Raw genomic sequence first — 25,401 nt, forward strand, 5'->3', positions numbered from 1 at the left:
ACAGAACTCCAGAGCCTGGCCTTTTGCATTAGAATGTCCATGGCTACGTTAAACAAGTGGATTTCTGAAAACGGTGGCCAGAGCGGTAGGGAGAAAGCAACCGAACAGGCACTGTGAGCAGCGGTGCTGGATGACGACAGCGCACTGAGAGAACGGCCGGCGAGTGCCCAAATGCATGAGGTGTATTTTGAAAACACTACCTTGCCCGTTAAACCTGGGACAGCTCCAAGAAACAAGACTCCAGACTACATTTATACTTACATTATTATGACTTAATACTGAAAATGTACCAAAAAGAAATTTGAAAAGGCTTCAAATACCTTGTATTTAAGGTGTCAATATGCAGGAGTTAATCCTCAAGCTCCATTTTATGACAAAGTTCATGTGCAAATTAGACTAAAGTACATGACCTGTGTAACTACAGATTTACAGCTGGTATCATTAGTTTTAAGTAATTGCTTTGGACACAAAAATATGACTCCATTTTGATGCTACAAATTTGCTTCTGCAAAGAGGAGTGTGTTCTAAACAAAAAAGCAACCCTCCCACACCCACTTTGTAGCTTAATGTAGATTATATCCCAATATTAAAATATTGTAAGCACTTACCATCATCTAGTGTGATGTCCTGTAGCCCTATTGTCTGAAAATTCAATTCTCGATCTTCAGGTTCTGGTTTAATGTTAATAGCTGCCCCGTCTGGTGAAAATGGAGATGAATCGCATACGGGATGGTGTACTAGGGACGCTGCTGCATTAAGAGCTCCCAGCGCTGGACTGTGTGCTTGCGGGGAGTGCTGTCCCGAGTGACTTACAGTGCTCGGTGGGGGAGACGAGGCAGGTCCTGAGCTGGGAGACTGATAAGGCATAGGCTGTAGCTGGGGTGAAGAAGGTCCAGACAGCGGTGAATGGACCAAAGGGTGGGAAGCTGTTGGGGAGGGGGATGAAGCAGACGCTGCATTTGTAGAATGGTACGGGACTTGCTGCAGCTGGGGAGAAGACTGCCCAAGGGACCGACCCATTGCAGAAGGGATGGAGCCCTGCCCAGCGCTCGGGCAGTGGTATCCCATCGACGGGAGGTGAGAGGACGACTGTCCTGAATGCGCTGGGTGTGCTAGCGCGTGCCCTGCTGTACTTGATGTTGACACAGAACCTGGATTTGAAGAATGGAACTGCATTGGTGGTAGAGCTTGGCAGCTAAGGTTTATCAAATGAGGTACAGCCGTGTCCTGCTGAAATGCCAGAGCATCAAATCCTTGGCTGGAGGCAGAGTTCATAGGAAGACCAGACTGTCCATTGTATACATCGTTGGACTGCATAGGCTGGTAAGAAGGCCTCACAGGAGGTGCTGATGTTACCTGGAAAGACTGAACCACAGCAGGAGGCAAAACATGACACTCTTCACTTGGACTAAGGTTTCTACCTTGCATATGTGGCAGGTGGGATACTGCTGAGGTCACCATTGCCGTGTACGGTGGTTGAACGGGACACACAAGGCTCCTGGGTGATGTGGACAGTAAATTGTCATGTGGATTCCCTTGCTCTGGTGAAGGCAATTGAGTTCGGATGGAATGCAGGCCCTGGACATTGCTTGTGTGAGGCAGGGCCAAGGACGGAACAGCAGACAAATCCATCTCATCTCTGTGCTCTTGCTTCATAATAACTACAAAAAGTAAAACACTGTATTACAATTCCAACCCGTTGGTCTCCTGTGATAAACACCCAGGAATTGCTGTTTAACAGCCACAACAGTATTGTTTATGTCCTTGCTCTAATTTCACTTCTTCTGCTCTACCTTTTTTTTTTTCTTTAAAACTTTATGCCTTCTATATTAACCCCTGAAAGCAGGAAGGACTCTCCTAACATTTTTTCCCTTCTAAAGTACCCTCTTACGCAACGGATGTTTTTAAAGACATCTACACGTGCAAGCCAGCCAGAGCAGCCCCGTACGCGTGGGGTCAGAGCTCCAGGGGCGCGTGGGGCTGCTGCGGGCCCTCTGAACCCAGGCGGACAGGAGCTCAGCACCGGACGCCAGGACAAGGCGAATGAAATACTTAGCTGGCTTCAAACTTTCCTTGGTGGAAAGATGCTAACACTTTTAACTGCTCGATTACTACTTTATACAATACACTCTTAAACTGTTATACTTGTTTTAAAATCCATTTTACTAATAAATGTTTGTGCAATAACAACTGTAGTTATAACTAAACTTGCTTGTATACTTAATGTACCAAATGCCGAGGTAACATCACTGAAGTTTCTCATGAAGGTTTTGCTGCATGTACAATTAGCATGTACAGTGTCTGGCTCAGTGACAAACTGTTTCTTCTCAACATGCTGCAGTGTGTCCAGAGCAGGGACAGATATTTGATCCTCCCTGTATCAAAACCTGGGGGGGTGTGTGACATTTGAAGGGGAGAAAATGCATAAAACCTGTTGTTCTGTGCTCCTGCTACCCTCCATGTCGTCACTGGGGTTAGTCAGAAGTGCAGCTTCTGGGATTCACTATCAAATTATTCTGTACAAAGTGTAATGAAATCCCTAGCTGTGATCACAGCACAGGAGCTTCTTACTCTAAATTGCAGCTTTTTGATTAGATGAGCTTAAATAAGTTGTTTTACAAACGATTCAAAGCTAGTCTTGCCTACCTGTTCAAGGTAGAAGAACGTCTGAATTACTTTCAAATGTCTACTTTATAAAACAAAATCCAATTCAGCTTTTTTATGGAATACCTGGTGTATAAGTAAACCGTTGGGACTGGCTTTTCTTCCTCTTGCCATTGCAGAGATAAAACTGCACCTGGACTGCAGCTGTGATGGCTTTGTTATGGTATGGAGGAACTTCAAGTACGATGTTTGCCTATATGAAAGTTGAAACAAAAACGTTTGACATATCAAATGCAAATGAACCTGCTCTTAATTACACAAAAATTAAAACACTTATTGCAAAAACTAAGCAAACTGATATTGTGAAACTGGCAAACTTCAGGTTTACGCATGTTACACAGTAAAACAGTACGATAAGCAAACTTTTATTTGGAGACTTCCTGTAGACACAAGCGTCCCGAAGGTAACGCTGCTAATGAAACAGACGCTCTCTCAGGATGCTTTGTTTACCTGCCAGAGCACAAAGAACCTTGAGCAGGCAAAGCACTGAGTTTTGCACCATTGAGCTTTTAAAAAAAATTTTAATGCTCTGGAAACTGTTTGTCTTCTTAGCAAAATTATCTTCAGGTTTTCTTTATTTCTTTTTGTCATTGCTTTCACAAGCAGCACACTGCTTCAGGTCCTTCAAAGCATCGTCTTAATGGCTGCTTTATAGTATTAAGCCAATTTGGAAGTCTCCAGTTGTCTGTCTGAATCACCAATGATCTGCTTTACTAAATGAAGTCTGAATTTCACAGCAATAATCATAGAATCATAGAATGCTAGGGATTGGAAGGGACCTCGAAAGAGCATCCAGTCCAATCCCCCTGCCGGAGCAGGAACAATAATGAAGATGCTAGTTTCTTGTTGTAAGACAGAAAGCTTTCTAAAGTAAGAAAAATGGTTTCTCACCCCTTGACACTTTTCCCTAATTATTTTCCCTTCTACCTCCCACTGAGGTCGTCCATCTGTTGAGAGAAATTTACAAATAATTCAAGCAAAAAGCATGTTCTAAAACACTTAAATACTTGATCTTAAAAATACTTCAATACTTCATGTAAAACTGCATTTTTTCAGTCATAAAGAGGTCATCCAACTGCCAGAGACATGTTGTGAACAACGCGTAAACAGAGATGCTGTAGGAGTTTACCACTGCAGACGCTGACCGTGAGCTCCCTGCTGTGCAGGATCCCTGCTGATTCCGTACACTTGGCTTCAGCTCCAAGGGAGGCAGTGTGTGCCCTAAGTGTACAGAGGGCTTTCCCCCCACTTTTATAAAAGCTTTTTTGAAAGGTGAGTGAATTACTAACAACAGTTGTGATTATTTAAACAAACATGCTGATGACTGAACCTGTAAGTCACCACGCGAGAGATAACATAGGCCATACCTTCACACACATACCCACAGGTTCTGTATTTAAAACACACACAGCTCCCTGCACCAAAAGACCCTGCGGTGCAGCAGCAGGTCCGCTGTTGGTGTGGGAAGGGAAGGGAAGGGAAGGGAAGGGAAGGGAAGGGAAGGGAAGGGAAAAGAAGGGGGTCACCTCGGCACACTTCGCTCTGCTCTGACCCCCCTAACCCAGCGGCCCTCCTCTGGCGCTCGGCTCTCTGCTATTGGTTTTGGACAATTCTCTAACAGCAGTACTTCTTTACAAGGCCCTCAGGTTATGTGTCAAAATACACTGTTTTCCATGCATTTTTGTCTAAGAAAGAAATATTAAGGTCAAGGTGTGCATGCAGAAGAACGACAGAACCAGGAAGCAATGCTGAGTAACTGGACATCTTTGAGTAATATGCAAGTATATACCTGAGTGTGTACGTGCACACCTGTGTGTGATACAAAACAAAAAGCAAACTTGCAGAACATTAGTTATATCCGGTTGTAGTAAACTACAGATGGGAAGTATTTGACAGGGTTCTTTTGGTGTTAGATTCTCTGGTTTATCGAGTTGCATTGTTACAAAAGTGATAGAAGAGAGGAAGAACATAAGTTTAGAGAAAAAAAAGCTTTGAAACCTGTGCTTACACAAAGACAGATGTTTTAAAAATATTTATCCAAAATCTGCAAGTTTCTTGCTTACTTTGAGGTTCTATTTCCTACATATTAGACTGAAAAATTTAGTCTACTACCCTATCAAAGAATAATTTATTTAATGTCATGAGATCAGTAGAATGCAGTAAAATTTTTCTACAGATGCCATAGCATGAAGGAAATGCTGTATCCCTAGTGTGCCCTCACTGTCTCTAGCACACCTTAATGGAGGTGCATGCCTGCAATGCTAAGATACAAGGGCATGCCCGCTGCAGCTCTCACCCATGACTACGTGCTGCTTAGAAGGCTGAACGTGGATTCTAGAGAACGAGAATTATGTAATACAGCTGACTATAACGTTTCTGAACTCTTGGCAGTGAAATCCTCGACGGGCTTGTCGAGCACGCAGATCTTTAATCCGCGTCCAACGGTCAGCGGTGGCCGCGTTTCACAGCACGCTGAGACACAGCCGGACCTGCGGCACGCGCCAGACCCCAGCCAGACCCGGACACCTGGGGAAATGCAGCCCTCAAGAGGAGCTTCTCTAGAAAACCCTGTGCAAACGTATGGAAAGGAACCAGCAGTGTTTTCTAACTAATCTTTATGTCGTTAGCTTAGGAATAAGTCAGTTCCTATGCAATGATAAATCATACTAACATGACATCAGTGTGAAATCGTAATTTCCGTTAGTTCCCATTTTCTTTTTTTCTTCTAAGTTATTATTTTATTTTCTAATAATAAGGAGCAAAGCCATGGTATGATCTGTCAACAGCACCTTCCAAAAACCACGCAATTCAGAGTGAGTTAGCCTGGAATTCTCTACCTGAACCAGAAGTGCTCTTGTGCTCATAGATGAGGAGTGCCCGAGCGAAAATTACAGATTACACTTGTGACATCCTTCCTTCCTAAAATCAAGCTCGTGGAGTGGTTTTGGTTTTGTTCTCAAGGACAAAAGTAGGGTAGTGCTTACCTTGTCCCTTTTCAAAAAAGATAATCTTGGATTCTGGAAGGAAGTTGGATCCTGTCAGCACCATCTCCTGCCCGCCGCTCACCGCGCAGCTGTTGATGCTGTACTTCTCAATCTGAGGGAGCTCCTGAGCAGATCGCTGAGCTTCAAAACAAAGAAAGGCACAAGTTAGCATTCGCAGTTTTAACCAGAGTGAGTGACGTTTCTTGTATGATCCCAACGTGAAGAATCAGGGATGAAACTAGAATGACCATATGTTCACACAGATAAATTATATTTGTGTATGATTTACCTTTGTTTATAAAATTATATTGAAATGATGTAATTATAGAAAAGAAACATCAAGAAGCCATGAATTCCAGCAATCTGTACTGTTACAGCAAATTACATTTTTAGCTTAGGAATAGTGTTTTAAAAATGACTTTACTAATTTTTATGGCAAAATGAATTCTGTGAGCAATTCAGGTTGTTGAAGGTCATGTTTTGATTCCTCAGTGCCAGCACTGAACAGGTGATCTCTCTGGAAGCTCGGCTGTCCATCAGGTGACCCTGCTCAGAGCCGGGTAACGGCACAGGCTCTCCGAGTGCAGTGGGACGGCTGCTCCCTCAGGGAGCGGCCCAGGAGCGGCGGGGGCTGCTCGCTGTGACCGCAGTGTCCGCGGCAGCGCCTGCACAGCGCTCTTCCTCCAGACCTTCACGTGCCACTTGGCAAGTAACATCTAAATAAAGATACATTAACTTTTGGCAATCTAGCTCTTTCCACACAATGCTTTTTACACACACTTGTTATATATAATTCTGACACTAAACATTGTTAGAACGACAGTGCTACTGACACATACAGAAAACATAAGTATAAATGATGTATAGTTAAAGCAATCTTACAGCATTCAACAGGTATGGAAGCAGTCTGCAGGGATAAGACCTTTCCACTGGGCTGTGGGATGTGAACACGGAACACGAGTCGCACTCTGGTATTCTTTCTTCCAATGTCTGTCTCTCCTTTACGGAGCTCTATATCTGAATTGCGGAGTTTCAAAATACCGGCGCAATCGATGCTGGAGATTGGTGAGGACGGATGGACCAAGAAAGAAATGGAAGAAAATGAATCAAGCTGTTGCCAAAGTATACCCTGTAAGCCTTGCTTTGTCTAAGCATGAAGAACATGTTCTAATTTTTCCCCATGTTACACTATTTTAATGTTATTTTCAATGCCTGAGATTAAAAGATCTGTTGGCATCAAAAATAGCAGCAAGTTCTCTGCTGAAACGGTTTGTCTGGTAATGTGTAGCTGCAGCTCTTCTAAACCTTTACAAGATTATGTGCTATTGCACACCGCTTAACCTTCCAAGTTGTTTAACGTAGTAAACATCATTTGCAAGGCACAAGAGACCTATATTTAATTCTGCCTTAGGAAGAACTAGAGAATGACAACAGTGTAGCCATCAAATCCCAGCTACCGTTCCACACAGACACCCGTTATTGCCATGAGACACAGATGCTTTAATTAAGCAACACGTCCACGTAAACTGCGAGGAGCGTTATCTTGCACGTGGAGGTGACCCGCGCTGCGGGTTCATAGCAGTCAGTGACCTCCAGAGTCTGCAACCAGGGGCATTTAAGCTGACTTCGGAAGTCTGCTTAAGAAATAAATGTGCACTGACCCTCCAGCTACAACAGAGCAGTTTAATTGTTGCTATAACTAACTGTTAAACTATTACTTAGCACATTCTATCTGCTGAGACCTGAAAGGTCAGGATCACACAACTGCTAAAAATAAAAGATAATCAAAAGAAGGAAAAGACCTTCCACGATAGCTTAAGGCAAACCACCACATTCAGTCAAGAAACAAACTACTAAAATGCAGAACTGTATTTTCGTAGGAAAAAAGTCTTTGTAAAATCAAGCAAAAATTCTACAAGCCAGTAACCCACATGCAGTTCTACATATGTGGAGTTATATGTATGTATGGATTGCATGGGAAAGTATAATCCCAGAATCATAGGATGTCCTGAGCTGGAAGGACCCACAGGGACCATCGGTTCCAGCGCCTGGCCCTGCACGGGACACCCCGCAGGCCACCCCGTGGGCCTGTCACCTATCTCCCCAGCAGGCTCATCAGCTTCCCTGTCTCTGTCCACCTTTCCTTGTGACTGCCCAAACACTGGCATGTTTAGAGATGTGGTTATCTCAATCATGAGCCATACTTGTGGAAAATATGCTATTCTACAAAACTTTTCTTTCACCTTTGAGCAAATGAGGAAAAACCCCCACGCAGAGCAAACAAACAGCTGATTGATGCTGCACTATACCTGGCTGACATATTATTTTCAGGAAGAAGTGGTATTTCCAAGACTTTTGTGCTGGCAATGATGATCTCTTGGCTAGCTGTTGCAACCGTTTTTCCGGTGATTCGGTGCACCTGGTAGAACGCATGGGGCCTCAGGTAGCGATCATCTGCTGTTCCGATGAACATCTGTAGGTTTACTGGCTTGTCGCTGTAGCCCAGGAGCTGACGAAAAAGTAAATGTAACATTAAAATATTAGTTGACTTTTACTGCATCTGTGCGTACGCAGTACAAGACGAGTACAAAGACTGACGGCTCAAGGAGCAGTGTTTAATCACAAGCTCCTTCAGTCTCTTCAGAAATGAGAACCCGAGTACAGCTCCCGTCCCCTGACACGAGTACCAGCAGCAACTTGTACCAGAACGAACGGATATCAAAATATCTTTCTGACCTGGAATCGCCCAAAGAGAAATATTTTATCTGCAGAATTCCCATGTAAAGCTATGCTATGTTATAGGTGTGTTTCAAAGCCACATCAATTTTACTAAGATACACCTCGTTTCTCGAAATACCAAAACCACTTTAAAGTACAGTTTTTCTACTATGGAATGAAACAGTGAGTTTTAATAAACCTTAGATGCTTTGTGAATGCAAAGATATTATGTTAGGACAAAGAAAATTTAATTCATAACTAGAAAATCAGGTATGGTTTATTTTTGGCAAAGAAAATGTTTTACAAAACCCAAATTTGATAAGTGTTGTTAATGCATCTTTCCTTTTCTTATATATAAGACTGACCCCCAGTGCTCTCGGTTGTCATAAAACCACCTGCTGTGTGAGATAACACTGGTAATTAGAGGCACAAAGGGAGCTGCAACATGAGGAAAAGAGTAACTGAACTCTGAAAGAAAAAGGCAGGTTGGCGTACCATCAGTAGCAGATTAGCCACAAGATTTAAGGAAACAAATTTAACCAACAATTATATGCAAGTTTCCTTTAGCCATTGCAATTTTAAACCTAAAGCCTGTAAGATGTCTTACACGGGCGGTTTACTTCACCCTCCTGCAGACTGACGCACGTCGTGTCCCTTCTAAAAAGCAATGCAGCAAATTCCTGTTTCCCCGACTTTGACATCAACTGATGTGCACACTGGAGGGAGGGCCAGACAGTCACTCTTTAAATGTGGTTTTGTCATGTCAATATTTTTGTCTCTAGGAATAGTTATTTGTTCACACAACAATATTATCTAACACTTAAAAACCACACAAGACCATGTCAATTTAACCTACTTGAAAGAGCAATTTAAAGCAGCAGGCAGCAGCACAATAACGCAAAGCACGTCCGCACCCAGAGGCAGCGCTGCAGCCCCCGTGGATCTCGATGCGTGCTGGGCAGCAGGTTTTGTGGGCACCGCATGGGCACCTGGTTTCCATACCGAAGTTACAGCTTGGACAGCACCTACCGCTCTGGGCACTTTCATCAGAGCTTTCTCAATCAAGAACTGAAATTTGTTTTCTGACAGAAGTCTGGAACTTTAAAGAGTCATTCGCAAGGCTTTCAGCCTTACATGGATGCTTTTGTCCAAGATGTAATATTCATTAATTAATCCATCCAGATACAACAGCATCATCGTATCTCCTTGCCATTAAATTTAGTTCTTCCCGTTTGCCCAGTGAGGTTAAATGTGATCAACAAGCACAGCAGCCAAAATCTAGAACACCTAAGACAAATAAAACTGAGCTTTCTCAAATAAGACCAAAACAACACCTGAGGCACGTTCTTCATCTCTTCATATCCAGCACACATGTGCGACCTTAAATAATTCTTGAGACATACTACAGATGAATAAAGATCTAGAGCCAAGCTGCAGCATCCCTTCTGGGTTTAGCAATGCTTATCCCTTCAGACCCTCATTATAATGACGGAAAAATATCTCACAAAAAAGCCAAGCAATCGTTACCAGTCAGCACGGCTTTTATCAGATACCATGTCCTGTCCTATAACTGACATATTTCCAACTAATTTCTTACATGATGTCATTTACATATGTCTGTCTGTTATTTGTAGGCTTTTATTCTGTCAAATATGTAAAATCTTTTTGTTGTCCCTGGAGTCCTCAGTACAAACAGCGCTAAATGCAGCCAAAAACCCCAACCACCCAAACAAGCGACCCCTCAGCCACGGAGCGGAGCCCGTCTGGATGACGAGAGCTGCTCCCCACGTAGAGAAACGCCACAGTCGCGCACTGACAGCTGCTGCAGCAGAGACAGGGGCTCCTGTGAGCACCAGTGAGCTGACAGGCTGCTCTCCAGCTGTTGGAACCAACCTGTAAACCACTGGAACACAGCTGGAACACAGCAAAATTGACTCTTGGTTACTGTCGTGTTGCCAGTGGAGCACAGGACTCTTACCCCAACCAAATACATAAATGCACAAGTTCCTTTTTATACCTGATGCAGGACCCCATTGTTTTAAATACCAAATGAGTATTTTTTCCTATTTTCTGTGACTCTGAATTATTTTAGGAGTTTCAAGAGAATTTAAGGACACAGGTTAGCATTTAGAGCAGCCATCTTGTCCCACGTTCTCAGCACCGGGACTCTACCATCCATTTTCCTCAGGGTTATAATTAAATCTTAACACAATGGAATACAGCCTAAATGTGACGTTCGTTAAATGTGTTTACTCTAATACTGGGAATTACATAAATTACAAGCCAGACCTATTCAAGAATTTGAGTAACTTCCCAATGGGGTCACTGTGGCAAAGCTGATTTCCAAATAAAGCTATCGTCCCCTTCAGAACAATGGACCTTCACACAGCAGTTCTGGAGACACCAGCGATGGGAGAGCCAAGCTGGCCTGGCTGCTGCAGGAGATTCGCTGCCCTCTGCAGAAGCCTGCACAGAGCAGGAGCCGAGTCAGGGAGGCAACACAAACCCCCCGGCACCAGTCGCAGTGCTAGTGCCTTTGAGATTCTATGGCCATGTTACATTTGAATTGCTCAAAGGCAGCTCTAGCACTGGTTTTGCTTCCTGAGCAGAGTTTACCCTCTGTGCTCGCCCAGATATGCTATTATGAAAGACACATAGAGCCCGGTCTCTGCAAAGTACGGTGTGGGAGGGGAAGTGGTAGGGAAGTCTGACAGAAAGTGCCACCGCTGCAGTTGAATATCAGAGGTTATCAAGAGCAGTTCTGTGTGGTGCTGTTGTGACCCAGGCGCGCGTGCTGGCCGGGGGTCCCGCACCACTGCGCCCCGTCAGCTGTACCTGAGCAGAGCTCAAACAGCGGGACCAATACAAACCCCACAACAAAGCCCAGCCCAGCAGCGCTACCCTTAGTCACGCTCCTTCTGGTTTATGTGTTCAATGGAAACAAACAAGAAATCCAATGTCTCAAGGAAACGACAAGGAAAAGTATTATAATGCAATAGAATACACTTTTATAGTAATTTAGAAGAAACCTATTCATGTTATAATACAGACACATATACATAAGGTTTCTCATAATTAAAAATGATTTGTAATAACATCAGGACAAAATCCTGCAGATTTCATGCATATTTCAAAGTCCTGCTAGTGTAAACCAGTCTGAAACCAAATAAACAAACCAAGGAGGTCCACCCCCAACCACGTCCATCAGCTGCTTACACTATAGCTTTGTCTCAGATTAATTGCTGTAAAGGATCTGCAATGGAGTCCTGTTAAAGGCACTGGAATGTATGGCAAGGCAGAGCAGTAACGTACTGGCAAGCTAGCAGAGACTTCATAAATTTATGCTTTGTATTACAGATTATTTATTGCATTTATTCAAGGTTTAAAATAAAAAGACAACAGCACAAAAGAAAAACAGTGCAAAGCCATAAATACAACCAGCGTGTGCAAGTAAGTGTGGCAACTAAGTACGCTGGGCAGGTGGGGAAGGAAAGAATAACCTTGTCTCCCACACGGCAGTGTCATCCAGGGCCTGATCACAGCTACTGGGGCCGCGCGAAAGGGAAACGTCACAGTCCTGAGCAAGCCACGGCAGGGCGCACAGGGCCCTTGTGTTTCCAACAGCTGTCCTTACAGCAAGAGAGACAGCAAGCTCGATGTGCTGTAGGTGCTAAGAGACAGCCCTGTGTGCCAGCTAAAACTGAGCTGGACAGCCTGTCAAAAACCTGCTGATAGAAAACCAAAAAGAAACAAAACCAAAAACCAAGCGCCACATAATTAAAGCCAGCCCGTATCACACCATTCACCTGAGAATACTCCTGCCTTATTTAACTGCTGGTGCATTCAGGAGTTTACTGCAGAGTATGGAGGTATTCTGAAGTCCCTTAGATGACTAATCCCAGCGAAATGCAGCCTTGGATGCCTCTCCCCACACAGAATCTTTACATAGCAGGCAAAGCAGAACTTTGAGCCCACCACGCGTGGTCCCCCGGGGACTGACTTATCACAGAACCCAAAGAAATACGACATTTGGAGTCTAAATTGCTATTACTGGTACAATCATATCATCTTAATAACAATGCCTTGTAATGAAGGAGACTTACTACCCCAGATCAACTTAAAATCTGGAAAAATAACATATTTTGGAATTTAAAATGCTTTCCTTTTAAATACAGTTTTGGTGTCATTCAAAAAAATGTGGCTTGTTCTTAGTTTCACTGATGGCAGGGTGACCCTTTCTTACTGCCTCATCTGCTTTATGCACAAGTCTGTATGTTGAACAGCCCGAACACTCGAGTTGTTCTGCAGTGAAAATACCTACATAATTAACTGGAAAGAACAGATACTACATTTTGTTCAAATACCTCATATAAAGCCACAGTATCTGCACCTTTAGTTTAACTTAGTAAAGTATAAACAATATATACAAATAACAACAGTCTCCCTATACCTACCATAAGCACTTAAACCAACAGCACTTTCCCCGGTACTGGTGCGTGCTGCAGTCACGGCCGTGCCGATGCACCCCAGTGAAGTGCTGCACTACGAGCCTGCCCAAGGCCCAGGCCTGCTCAGCACAGCAGCCCGCGCTCCTGGCTGAGCATGAGGGGTATTGCAGGATCTACCCTTTACGACGAGGTGTACCAGCGTGCCGGGAGGAGCAGACAGGGTGCTGTAGGCCGCCCGCTGACCTCCGGAACCCGCCCTGTAACACAACACTGACACACCACCCGCTGCTTTGCCAAGGAAACTCGGCCAAGTTGTTTTTGTGTTTCTGTATCGTTTCCATAGCAAAGGTCAGTGCATGCGTAAGTTAAACTAAAGCTGGAAGGCTAAAGACTGAAGGTCACTACAGGATAAGCCCGCAGGGCTTCGTGCCAGAGCGGCTCCAGCCCTGTTACTACACTGCCGACAGTGAACTCCCGCATGCACCTCAATTCTTAGTGCACAATTTTTACCAAGTGATTACAAAGACGGTAAGTTAATGAGAGAATTTGGGGATCATCAAGAAGTTGTATTCCATATTACAAAAGCATTCATGAATTCTTAATGGACACTTGGAAAACCCTTAAAAAAGAAAAAGTGTGACACCAGATTCATTTGAGCGCTGAAGGCAGCAGCATTACCTGTGGGTTCTGCTGGGGCCGTGTCTGGCTCACGGCGCCAGCCCCACGCTCTGATCTCTTAGTCTCTAATATTTAGGAGTTTTACCTCCCCTCCCTGCCTTTTTTTTAAATTAAAAGAAGGGTTTGTGTATTCAGTTTATTGTTGCAGGCCAAGCACTACCGATCTCCATTCAAATGCAAATGTTATTTATCCACAAGATGTGATTTCTTAAGACTTGTAACAAGAGTGAAAAAAAATCCACCAGAACATAGAAAATTCACAGTAAACAGGCACTTAGCAGGCAATACTGGTATAGTTTGAATAGTCTGTTTTTCTAAAACAAGCCCTCCTTTGCTTATTAACAAAAACCCCAATACATAACGGAGTCGGTGAACCCAGAAGGGATGGCGGGGTTGCACATTCCTGCTCTTCCAAGTAAAAACTAAATCAAAACAAAAAAAGAACTAAAACGCGGGGAGGGAGGAGTCAGAAAGGCCACGTCATTAGTCGAGTTACCTGCTCAGCAATGGGGCAATACTGCGATACTGACGACATTCAGACAGTGCCAAAACCTGCTTTATTGTACTTTTAAAGCAATTTTCCTGCAAAACTTTCAAGCATTTATTAGAAAATTGCCATGTTTAACCAAACGTATTAAACTGAGGTTTAATACCCACCTTATTATGTGGCTTTTCTTTGATTGCTATTGGAAGATGAAGATTCTATCAACGCTTTAGTGTTCCTTCGCGCAATCAATTCAGTACATACGGCATTACTAGATTGGTAAAGTAGGCTGATGAGAAAGCAAGCTTTGACATACAAATAGACCTCCCTAAAAATAGGGCAAAGTCTCCTAACACAGGATGTGTCCGTGGAAACATTTGGGATAACTGCAGTGAACAGAACACCCCATTAACACCTCTGGGTCCCCCAAATGCACCAGTGTCCGTGTAAAAGTCCTCAGTTCAAACACGAAGAACGGGGAAGGAAATACACAGCCGTGTAATAACTATAAGCACTTACTAAGCATTTGCTTCAGATGGAGGTTTCCTAGGCTTTCCAACACCGGGGCCGTGCACTCCTGCAGACAGCCCTTCACTAGTTTATCTGTACTGGCTCATCTCCGACACCGCTCAGTCAGATCCCCTCTTGTAGCTCAGAGTTCTTACACCAGCGCTCGGGCAGACTGACAGGCTTTTTGAGAACAGCCTTGTTTCGGCTCTTTCAAGGTAGTTCACAATTGCTTTACTTCGCTTTTTCCTCCACCGCAGCTCTTCAGCCGTGGCCTCGAGCTCTGCAGTCAAACACCCCTGGCACCCCGGCTCTTTCACGGGTCTCCAGTAAACCTCACACAGGCAGTTGCTGTTTGCTGTCGGTTACTAGAAGTGCAGAACTATCTAAATAAACTAGTTTTTAGTTAAAATTTCTTTATTTTTTTATATGACAGCTTTCTTCAGCTGTAATACTGCTGAGTTGTCCATGTGGATTACACAATACTTCCCCTCTGTTACTGCAGCATCACCTACAGTAAGAATTCTGTTTGCGGCAGAGGAATTGGTAAATGATTCTACCCTTAAACCCTGTGTAATATGGCAAAAAGACACGTCTGGTACCGGCAAATTCTTAATAGCTACTACTGCTGCAAAACTGTCTTGTGTACGTGAGGCACAAGTGGCTCCTATACAGTGGCTCTTGCAGATAGATCATCAGTTTTAGAAGAAATCACCCTTATCATGGTTCACATCTAGAACGGATTCCCACTGTGGTAGATGGCCAGAGGACAGATCCTCCTTGTGTACACAACGGTGCTGTCACGCAGCTGTCACCCGGTCCCCGGGACATCCCACTGTACGGTTATCAGGAACATCATGTTCATCACCTTCTTCAACAGTAAGAGGACAAAAGATAAAAAGGAAATCATCCTTGTTGTGCACAACACAGATTATGGAATTTACTACCAAACTAATTAAAGGACTTAAGAAAACTCAGAAAATTGCAGAAGTCCACATGAACAGCAGGAACACAGTATAAAAAAAAGTTTGTTTTACAAAGAAAACAGTCATTTTAGATCAGAAAGCTAAAATACAAGAGTAGACAAGACCAGCAACTATCCCTGAAAGATCCTCATCATGCGCCTGCCTGCTCCAGAACGCTTGTATGTTTTTGATCACAAGCGTTATCCAAGAGAAGTCTCATGAAGAACCCTAACCATTTTAGGTAACAGAAAATCTCATTCTGCCACCTCCTCGAGTGTAAACATTATTTTATTATGTACAATCTGACCTGCGGGAAGGGTGGGAAATTGAAGCAATGACGATCGTGCATTTAGAGTCAGATGAAACGCGGCAGCTCCCTGTCTCAAAGGCCTCGCGGAGGGGCACAGTAAGCGCTCTGAGCTGTGGAAGCAGGCAGGTGAGGGCAGTCACCGGGGCTGCGGCTCCGACAGCGCAGTACAGAACGTCTACACGATTCGGACGCCCAAAGTCCAACCCGCCATCGCTCTCCCTGCTGTCCCTTCTGCCAAGCTCCTTACTCTCTCCCGTCAGTGATATCTTACAGATTCTCTACCAAGGTGAAATCAATTTTTCCAGATGACAGAGATTTGCTGGAACATACTCCCAACAAATCAGAGATTAAAACAACAGGTATCTGCTATTTAGAACTCTTTGCCTCAAAAGAGCTGAACACAAGAGAATTTCATTAGAGAATTTGCTTCCTTAAAGTCAATGGATGTACAAGCATGATGCTACACTCCCTTCATTTCCTCACATGTGGAAATAAGCTGATTAAATGGACTCACAACAGATGATGCCAAATTTGTCAGAAGCTTAGTCTCCTAGCAACAGGTATGGGACAGTATTAGTAATAGATTAATGACAAGTACTAATAGATTAATGGCTTGAAGCTATGTACTGTCTTAGTCTTTATTTTAAGTAATACATCAACTGCACATGCAGAACTAGAGAGGTTTCACAGCTCAGAAATTAAATCCTCTAGCTTTGCATAAAGAAACGTTCAGGAGCAAACCAAACTGCGTAGCAAGCAAAGCTCACAGGCTTCAGGCACCCAGAGAGGTGGCGGTTGGACCTGGTGATCACTGCGGTCCCTTCCAAGCCAACGCTTCTGTTCTGTTCACCGCACCCTCTCTCGGCTCTAGCACTGGTTAACGTGGAGCTCTTTCACACAAGAAAATGCTGAGTGCCTTATTGCCATGGCCACACACATGGAAGTGGCTGCCATGAAGCCAGGAGCACCAAAAAGAAAAACTACGTCAGAAACAAGTAGCAAAGCATATAATCGACTGGGTTTGTGTAATAAGTTTCTGGAAATGCTGAAAAATATTTCACTTTTATATGGAAACAAATAATTTTCGTCTGCTCACAGCTATTTAGTATTTACCTTTCACCAGACTTGGCCCTTAGCACACTGTTCTTCCCAGCAGTAAGACGAAAGGTAATACAAATCAATGTTTTGTTTCATAACAACTTCCTCTCTCCCATCAAGCACAATTAATTCCTAATTCAGCTGGAATAGACCAAATTGCGAAATAGAATATTGATTTACATTTGTATTCATTTTAATTTAGAGAGGCATAGTACAATCCATGTGTGTGAGCATGAGACTGTCAGACATGTAAGTACTATCTCCACTTCTAAAACAGCATTCTTGCCATAGCAAATAAATAGCTTTTAAAATCATCGGTGTAAGTCACGGATTCCAGAGCTGGTTTTTCTAGCTTGCATCTAGCACTTAGCTTAGAAGCATCTAGTTCTGTAAGCAAAAGGAAGCCTACATATATGTGTCACATCTTATAAACATCAGCAAAACAAATTCCTTTAATGCAAATATTAGTGCAAGATACAAGCACCCAGGGGCATAGAAACCCCTAAATCGAATGCAGTTCATGAAGGCTCAGGAGAGACCTGGCTAAAAACCCCTCAAGTTCTCGTCATCATGGATGTGTTCAACTCCAGTGCCAGCACCCTGCAGGTGCCAGCTGTGTGTGCTGCTCCACCGACCGCTCCAACACATGAAGAAACGTGGGCGGCCCCCTTTCAGGTTCCAGAAATCCTCCGTTTTCTCCAGTTTGCAGCATGAACTGCCCTGATAAGCACTTGCCCCTTGCCCCTATTGTGCTAAGAAATCTAGTAGGTCTGACTATAGGAGAATGGTGAGCTGGTTAGGCCGTGGTGCTGTGATGGCAAGGAAAACACTGAACAACTTGGTAGAGAACACAGAAGTTGGATGAAGAGCTCAGATTATGAATGGAAATGGCAGGATTAGGCAAAACATCCAAGAAAGAAAAGGGGCTGCAGACAACCAGCCCTTATTGGCAGGAGTCTAGGAGGAAAAGGAGAGGAATGAAAAAGTTCAAGGGTAAGTTATCAGAGGAGCAGCAGAGTTTGATAAGTAGCCCAAAGAATACAAGTAGGAGCCAGAAGAAATTCATCAGATGAATAGCTTGGAGAGAGGAGGTTGCTTAGGCAACGAAAAAAGAGCAGATGATAGCCCAAGACATATAAATTCTGCCGGTACATTTTTATTTATACAGGTATAACATTAGAGCTGTTCCAAAACTGGTGTAATTACAAAGCATGACAGAATTTGCTTGTCATAAAGGAGGAATAAACTATAAGGAGAAAGAGCAGTAACAAGTTTATACTACAATATGAGTAGGAGAACGAAAGGGGACTGATTATGCCAGTCCTACGAACACTTCGCATCTGGTCTCTAATTGTAATAAGTTACTTCCAACCACTGGAATAAGATAAATGCATCAAATACATAGTGAAAGATGAAGAACTGAAACTGTGACTGCATTTTGCTGGAAAATAACAAGAAATATCCTGCATTTGGGGGAAAGGACAAACCCTGCTGTAAACTTAATGTAATCAGATTCTTTTTCCCTATTTGTCTTATGAAGATTTTATAATTGTTGTCTGATTTGACTTATAAATACACAGTTAAATTTTATCTTAACCTGGTTTGGGATTACCATAAAGACCATTAAGCAAGATTGAAGTAAATAAAAGCCATTGCTTTCACTCACGAACGTGTGAACTGAGAACTCAAGACATCTTCGCAGTCCCTCAGCACAGCCTCCCCAGGCCCCGCGAACGAGAGGGCGGGCACCAGGGATGTGACAGGAGACACGGGCGACTCCCCGAGCTAACCAGGGTCACTGCAGACGTGTTCCCAGCGCAGAGCCCCGTGTGTGCGCACACACCTGCACGCAGACCTGGAGGGAAGCACGTCACAGCTTGTGCACAGTGATACCCGCAACACCAAACCCACACATCTTTCCCTTCAGAAGAAACACAAGTTTCATAAGAAATCCAAGTCCAGTTTGCCAGGACCTTACATTTAATTCCGAGCTCAACAGTAATTGGCTGGTGTTTGCAAAGTATTTAAAATATACGCTTTAGATGCCATTAGCATTTGGAGCATTTAGAATTAGCTAAAGAAGCCAGCTGTTGCGGGCAGGTACCAGTTACCAAATCAGACCCTGTATCACCCCCTCTGTTAGCCTGACGAGGACTGCTGCCTGTACTACTGCATTTTCTTGACCCATCACATGGTTCTAAGAGACAGTAAAGCTTGCGTGACTCTGCCAAATGAAAATGATGTCCAAAAAAAGAAAGCAAGAAACAAGTCTTACTTGCCCTTACAGATAACTGTGAAGGGGTTTCGTTAGAAGGAGATATGTTGTTGAATTAGTCAGGCCCAAAGGAATCTCAAGGCCGCTTCAAGAAGCTGTGAGAAAGAGGGGCGTTTCTTCATTAACAGGGCCTCAGCATGGCGTGAGTCGTCGGACCTATCATCAGTGGGGCTCCAGCGTGTGGACTGCCCATGATACTCATTTAGCGAATCCATGCTTGGAGCGTGGATTCATGATTAGAGAATAGTTGCGTATATAAGGAGACATGTTTCTGTAATAAATGGCTTTTGCGTGATTCACATTGAATCGGAGTGCTGAGTCCTTTATCGTTCCAACAGATAACCAGTTCTATTCTAAAGAAACTAGGTGATGCCTTACTTTTAAAGGCGATAGCTACCATTAAACTTCTAGTAATAACCTTTGGTTCTTGCTGAAGAAAGAGAAGAGTCAAGTTTAATTTACTCCAGACATTTAAGTGAAAGTTAACAGAATTTCTGAGTACCATTTTCACAGAAATAACCTCATAAATCCACAAACAAGAAACATTTATAGTGTTCAGAAGCTGTCTCAACACCACAATAAAGACAATTTCTGATGCAAATGAAGCTATATCATATTTCAGTATAGCTCCAGCTAATCTTTTGTTTCGACTTCTCCTACCCGCCCCCATGCACACGACTTCCTCCTTGAAGTTCATGTTGATTACATTAAGTAATACCCTATTGCATTGTGAATCCGTTCACAAGCATGAAGTGCATACAGCATCAAACTGTGACAGGCATTGCAACTGTAGCAAACTGTACATTTTTAACCATCTGAAACTAACTTTCGTATAGAACAGGATATATTTAAGGGAGAAAATCTTACCCAGGAAGGACAGTAAGATTCACACAAGGTACAGCATTGTAAACAGCATTAATTGCATTAATAGTTAATAAAATTATCTTCTATTCCAGAAATCCAGGCTTCCTACCTTCACTACAGGGTGTCCTCCAGTAGATGCTTTTACTGCTCCTCTGCTCCCTTCTGTTTCGTAGTGAGCTCTGTGATGAGTTTTAGGCTGGACTTCAATCTTCAGTTCGCACTGCCCGTAGTGGCTCGGCAGAGGCCAGTCGAGCGGCGGCAGGGAGGATGTGCTGCAATCAGGAGGGGCACACTGTGGTTAGATCAGCTGTGTCGTCTGCCCGCAGAACACACACAGGACTTTCACTGTCAGCTGCAGACAGCAATACCGCTTTCCTAACAAATGCTGACCACACAAGACTCGCTATGAGCCTAAACACTGTTCCTTGAGAATTCCAAAATTTTCCCGGTGCATTAAAATCTTCAATTAAGTATTTATTTTGAGGGTTGTTACGGTGGAATTTCTTCCTTCAAACACCTGATTAAAAGAACTGTACAGGATGACCTCCCTGCCCCACACTAACAGTGCTGTTCTATATTGCCTTTGTGTATTTTTTATCCTCAAGTCTATCAGCAAGCAAATTCAAATGTTGTTTAGAGGGAACAGTCCAAATTCAATCTGTAAGTCTTTAAGTTTTAACTTTTAACTTGCTGCATTATTATCTTCCAGCTTGTTGTCTTTGTTTTTGTAAGATCAGGAAGCACTGCACTTTGTCAGCTATCCTTAAATGAACACTGTATGATGATCCACAATTTTAAAGCTAGTAGTCATATATAAGCATAAAGACTTACTGCAACAGATAAAAAGTACATGCTTAGCTTGCCCACAGATCATATATGCCCTTACACACACTATCAAAGTCCCTCCAGGAAAGACAGAACAAAATGCAATTAACAGAAGTAATATGGAAGAACCACAAAGGGAAATAAACCACATGATATCACCAGTGTTTCCATACCTACCCTTTCACCTGTATAATTTATAGACTTATCATTCTAATAAGATAAACAGTCAGATTCAAGTCAGTAATTACCTGGTAGAGCAGATTAATTTATGAACATTTAAAAGTGAACGTTTATAGCACTGTGCACCAAACAAGAACATTTCCAATAAAAATAAGCTTCTATTAAAATGGTTTTGTACCGCCTTGCTCTACAGGAAGTCGGGAAAAACCCCACCACCAATCCAAAGCCACGCAGATTTCCCCAAACATGGACAGCCACAGGTCTAAGAAAGATAAATTATACCTTCTGGAGAATGTAGCTAAGACCTACAGAACATATCCACAGTTGAGAGGAAGACAATGTTTAGCCTGAACAACGAAGGAAAGAAAACTCCCTCTTTGGCAAGCATCTGGACGGACTTGGGCTCAGCCTGCAGCACCGCACGTCTGCCATTCACTACACAAACCACTGCCGCTAGAGCATGGAAAGAGGGAGGAGAAACGACGCTGCTCGCTGGCCTCCTGCACGAGAGCAGCCTGTGCGGCTGCTGGCCTGCCCACGTGCCCGTGCACGGAGAGCCTCCTCTGGGCACGTCAGCAGGCAGCCCACGTCGCACCTCATCTCCCGAAGCACCTTTCTGAGCAATGGCAGGAACAAGAGGACTTCCCTAACGGAAGAAATGTGAGCAATACATCATCTGCACGAGCATTCAGTGTACAACAAAGACTCTCTTTCCCCCGTAAGGAGGTCTGATGCCGGTCCTTCCACAGCAGTAGCATTTACTGGACAGGAGAGGACTGGTGCTGTGGGCAATAAAACTGCCAGGAACGCAGCATAAGCCCAGTCCTTCCAGACACTTCCACGGGCCAAGCCGTACTGCCTAGTGCTACTACTGGCTATCAACTAGACCTTGCCATTCACTTCTAGAGCTACTGGAGGAGAAGAGGACTCAAGTCTTCAGTTTGAAAAAGGAAAGAAAACGTCAGGATTAGAAGATACTAAAGAGAGTTTAAAAAGAAATGTAGCATACAAGACATTTTTCTTTAGTATTTCTGGAAACCTCTTCCCCCCATATAACCAAATATTCTATGTCAAAATAGGTGTTATACACAGTGAACAGATACAGTTCCTCAGAGAACTTGATATGACACACAGTCCACAGACGATATGCCATTTTCTGCGAGGTATTACTGAAAGTTTAACAACAGACTCGGTCAAGAAAAGCTATTTGCTGCTTGTGACCGCTCTCCATACAGTGTGTGTCTCAAGAGAGCTTTGCTCCTGCAATTAATAACAAAAATGTGGCACGAGCTCTCTATCAGACTCCCATTATCTCTTAAAAAATATTTGGACTACTAGAACAAACATGGAGACAGGAAAATAACCAAGTTTCAAGGTTTTGTCATTCTTTGAAAACAAACAGAAAATATCAGCGTGAGAGAGCAAGCAAACACACGACACATGTGCGGATGCCTAAAACATCCAAAAAATTGGAAAACTTTCCAAATGCAGCATTCCAAATAAATGCCACAGCCTTTGAGACTGCGCTGCAGCAAACTGGAGTCCTCCAGAGCAGCGGGCTAGGGAGTTACAGCGGCTTCCCTCTGCAGTTGATGCTGGGCACCAACACCACTGTTGTTTCTCCCAGCGTTCTTCCTGCTGCCCCCGTCGCCCTCGACTTCTCAGCTGCAGTGCCGTCTCGGGTCGCAGTGCACGCTGCCATGCGCCTTTCTGCCGGGGAGGGTATCGGTTTCGTCTGCTCCTGCTCCCGCATCACCCCTGCACTGTTTTTTGAGGGAAATGCTGTAGAGCTACACATTGAACTGGATCATTGATCTAACTTTATTTCATTCCCAAAGGTAAATGTTTGAATCCTTTTAATTTAGCAGAGCCCCAGTTGTCTATACAGCTTCTCAGAAAGAACCAGTGGGAGGGAGGCGGAGCAGCAACTTCCCAGCAGCACTGCCGCCCTCCCAAAGTCACGCGAACCCACAGGCCTGGATACTAAACACATGTTTAAAATAGCAGAATGCAGTCTACAGACTCTTGGGGTTTTTTATACTACGTAGAAAAAAAAATCAAATGAGAAGAATCACGTCAGCATTTGGGAGGGCAAGAGGTAACAAGTTTACATATATTTCTAACACTTTTCAATATGAAGCAATGCTATTTTTGTACCAGACGCTGGATATGGGAACTAAGCCTGATGCTGCTAGCTTTACTGCAGCTAAGGATCTGTTCTCAAGCAGATACTGCTCAGCGCAGAGCACGGGGTGAGGACCAGCAGTACAACAGTTGGACTTCAACCCACCAGTTCTTTATTAGTTGTGAACGGCACTGAACCGCAATGATCTCTGACGGTTTGGAACTTACACAAGTTCAAACTTTAGAGCTGTGTTACTCTTAAAATAACTGGAACATGTTTCAGAATAAGCAGCTCAGCATTCAGAAATGAGCACAAATTTGGTGTTAGGAAAAGACTTTTGTCTCCCCGGCCTGCGCAGAGCACGGCAGCGCTGGTGTTACCGGTAAAGCCGTCCGACCTGGCACTCGGAGCCCAGGGTGCGGAGCAGCTGCTGGCTCCGTTGGTCTGGTTTGTTTGTTGGTTTGTTTTTTCCCAAGTAATTTTAGATCGAAAGATTAAAAGAAATAAGAACCTCTGTTATTTAAATCCCCTCGCTTTTCAGACTTGATGGGGGAGGAAAACATTTGTAGACACTTCTGCATGTTTCATTACAAAATTCTAACCAAATTCATCACCAAATTATTGTTGCAATAGCTCCTGGCTTAGTCTTTTACACAAGTTTCTCTAATTTTTTGTTTTCTTTACATGAGCAGAAACCTCATTAACAATGCAGTAACCTACTAGTAAAGCACCAGATCACATCAGGAAATAGAAATAACGACTGATAGTCATTCTAAAACTTTCATTAAATCAAATATTAGCATGTTGTTGAAACAGCGCCAATCTGTAAACCTACAAAAGTTCTTCCAGTAATACCAAGACAGTTTTATAAGCTGATTAATGCAAGCTTCCAAAAGCTCACACTGACATCAAGATTAAAGGCTTCAGAGAACAGCAGCTATTAAAGGAAACTCAGAAGTAAAGAAGGAAACCCTCAGTGGCATTCTCAGCAGAAGCCACTGCGTTTAAAATCATGATGTCAGTGATAATATTATTAATATCAACAGCAGATACCTTCTTCCTCTGCAACCATTATTTCTGAAAACCAACCTGATCCAGGCTGCACAAACTGATGAGAAAAATATGTGATGTTCAAGCGTAAGGACAGCCAGGTACACGCACATATGGGCCTCAGTGTTCGAGCCGCAGGAGCGGGCCCGGCCGTGGGCTGACTGCGCCCCTCGCACCCGCAGAAACAGGGTGCCTTCTGCCTCCGACTGTGGCCCCGCTGCGGGCTGACTGCGCCCCTCGCACCCGCAGAAACAGGGTGCCTTCTGCCTCCGACTGTGGCCCCGCTGTGGGCTGACTGCGCCCCTCGCACCCTCAGAAACAGGGTGCCTTCTGCCTCCGACTGTGGCCCCGCTGCGGGCTGACTGCGCCCCTCGCACCGGCAGAAACAGGGTGCCTTCTGCCTCCGACTGTGGCCCCGCTGCGGGCTGACTGCGCCCCTCGCACCCGCAGAAACAGGGTGCCTTCTGCCTCCGACTGTGGCCCCGCTGCGGGCTGACTGCGCCCCTCGCACCCGCAGAAACAGGGTGCCTTCTGCCTCCGACTGTGGCCCCGCTGCGGGCTGACTGCGCCCCTCGCACCCGCAGAAACAGGGTGCCTTCTGCATCCGACTGTGGCCCCGCTGCAGGGCCTGTGGGACAGGAGGAAGAGCAAAGCCCAGGAGTAAATCCAGTAAAAAACTTACACCAGTGACCTTCCATTTCTAGCGTTCTTCCTGGGTAGTTCACTGGACAAATTCCTGGGGCTCTGTGCAGACAAACTGCCAACCAGTGCCTCAGCTGAAGCACACGCACAATTAGCTCCGTTTCAGCCTAATGACCCCCTGGATCCCTCGCTTAGAACACAGGTGGAACTGATACTAGAACTCATTTTAGCCACTCTGTATGAACGTGTTCCTGCCTCTTTGTAGACACCAATTCTGACAATAACTTTCAGAGATACCCACTAGGATCTCAAGATGCTTGTGAGAGTTTTTACTTCTTTTCATTGGTTGAGATTCACAGATCTCCTAGAGGGATTTTTTTATTATTTCCTAGTTGCAGTAAAAATAACATTTTCCACTTACAACTCCTCCCAACGCATCAAAAGGGAAAGCTCACTGACCACGCAATGGATATTCCACATCTCTTCCTAATCCCTGGTTTCTGCAGAGATGAACCAACAGTAAATCCTGTGACAAGTCAGTGTTGCAACACAGCAGACCCCTGAGAATCTCAAACAGCAACTAG

At 44.1% G+C, this 25,401-nt stretch overlaps 1 protein-coding gene across 3 annotated transcripts in view; it reads right to left on the reverse strand.

Annotated features, from left to right (window-relative positions):
* The window catches only part of NFATC3 (nuclear factor of activated T cells 3), a 67,294-nt gene that overhangs the window by 18,539 nt on the left and 23,354 nt on the right, over positions 1-25,401 (reverse strand). For all 3 annotated transcript variants that reach the window (XM_065848459.2, XM_065848460.2, XM_071814363.1), the window contains exons 3-9: positions 20,105-20,267; positions 7,958-8,157; positions 6,531-6,703; positions 5,649-5,789; positions 3,556-3,611; positions 2,731-2,857; positions 609-1,661 (exon numbers count right to left, since the gene is read on the reverse strand). In XM_065848459.2, coding sequence (XP_065704531.1) covers positions 609-1,661; positions 2,731-2,857; positions 3,556-3,611; positions 5,649-5,789; positions 6,531-6,703; positions 7,958-8,157; positions 20,105-20,267 — 1,913 coding nt within the window. The remainder of the gene's footprint in view (positions 1-608; positions 1,662-2,730; positions 2,858-3,555; positions 3,612-5,648; positions 5,790-6,530; positions 6,704-7,957; positions 8,158-20,104; positions 20,268-25,401) is intronic.

The sequence above is a fragment of the Patagioenas fasciata genome, chromosome 13 (genome assembly GCF_037038585.1).
Source record: "Patagioenas fasciata isolate bPatFas1 chromosome 13, bPatFas1.hap1, whole genome shotgun sequence".
Classification (NCBI taxonomy): Eukaryota; Metazoa; Chordata; class Aves; order Columbiformes; family Columbidae; genus Patagioenas; species Patagioenas fasciata.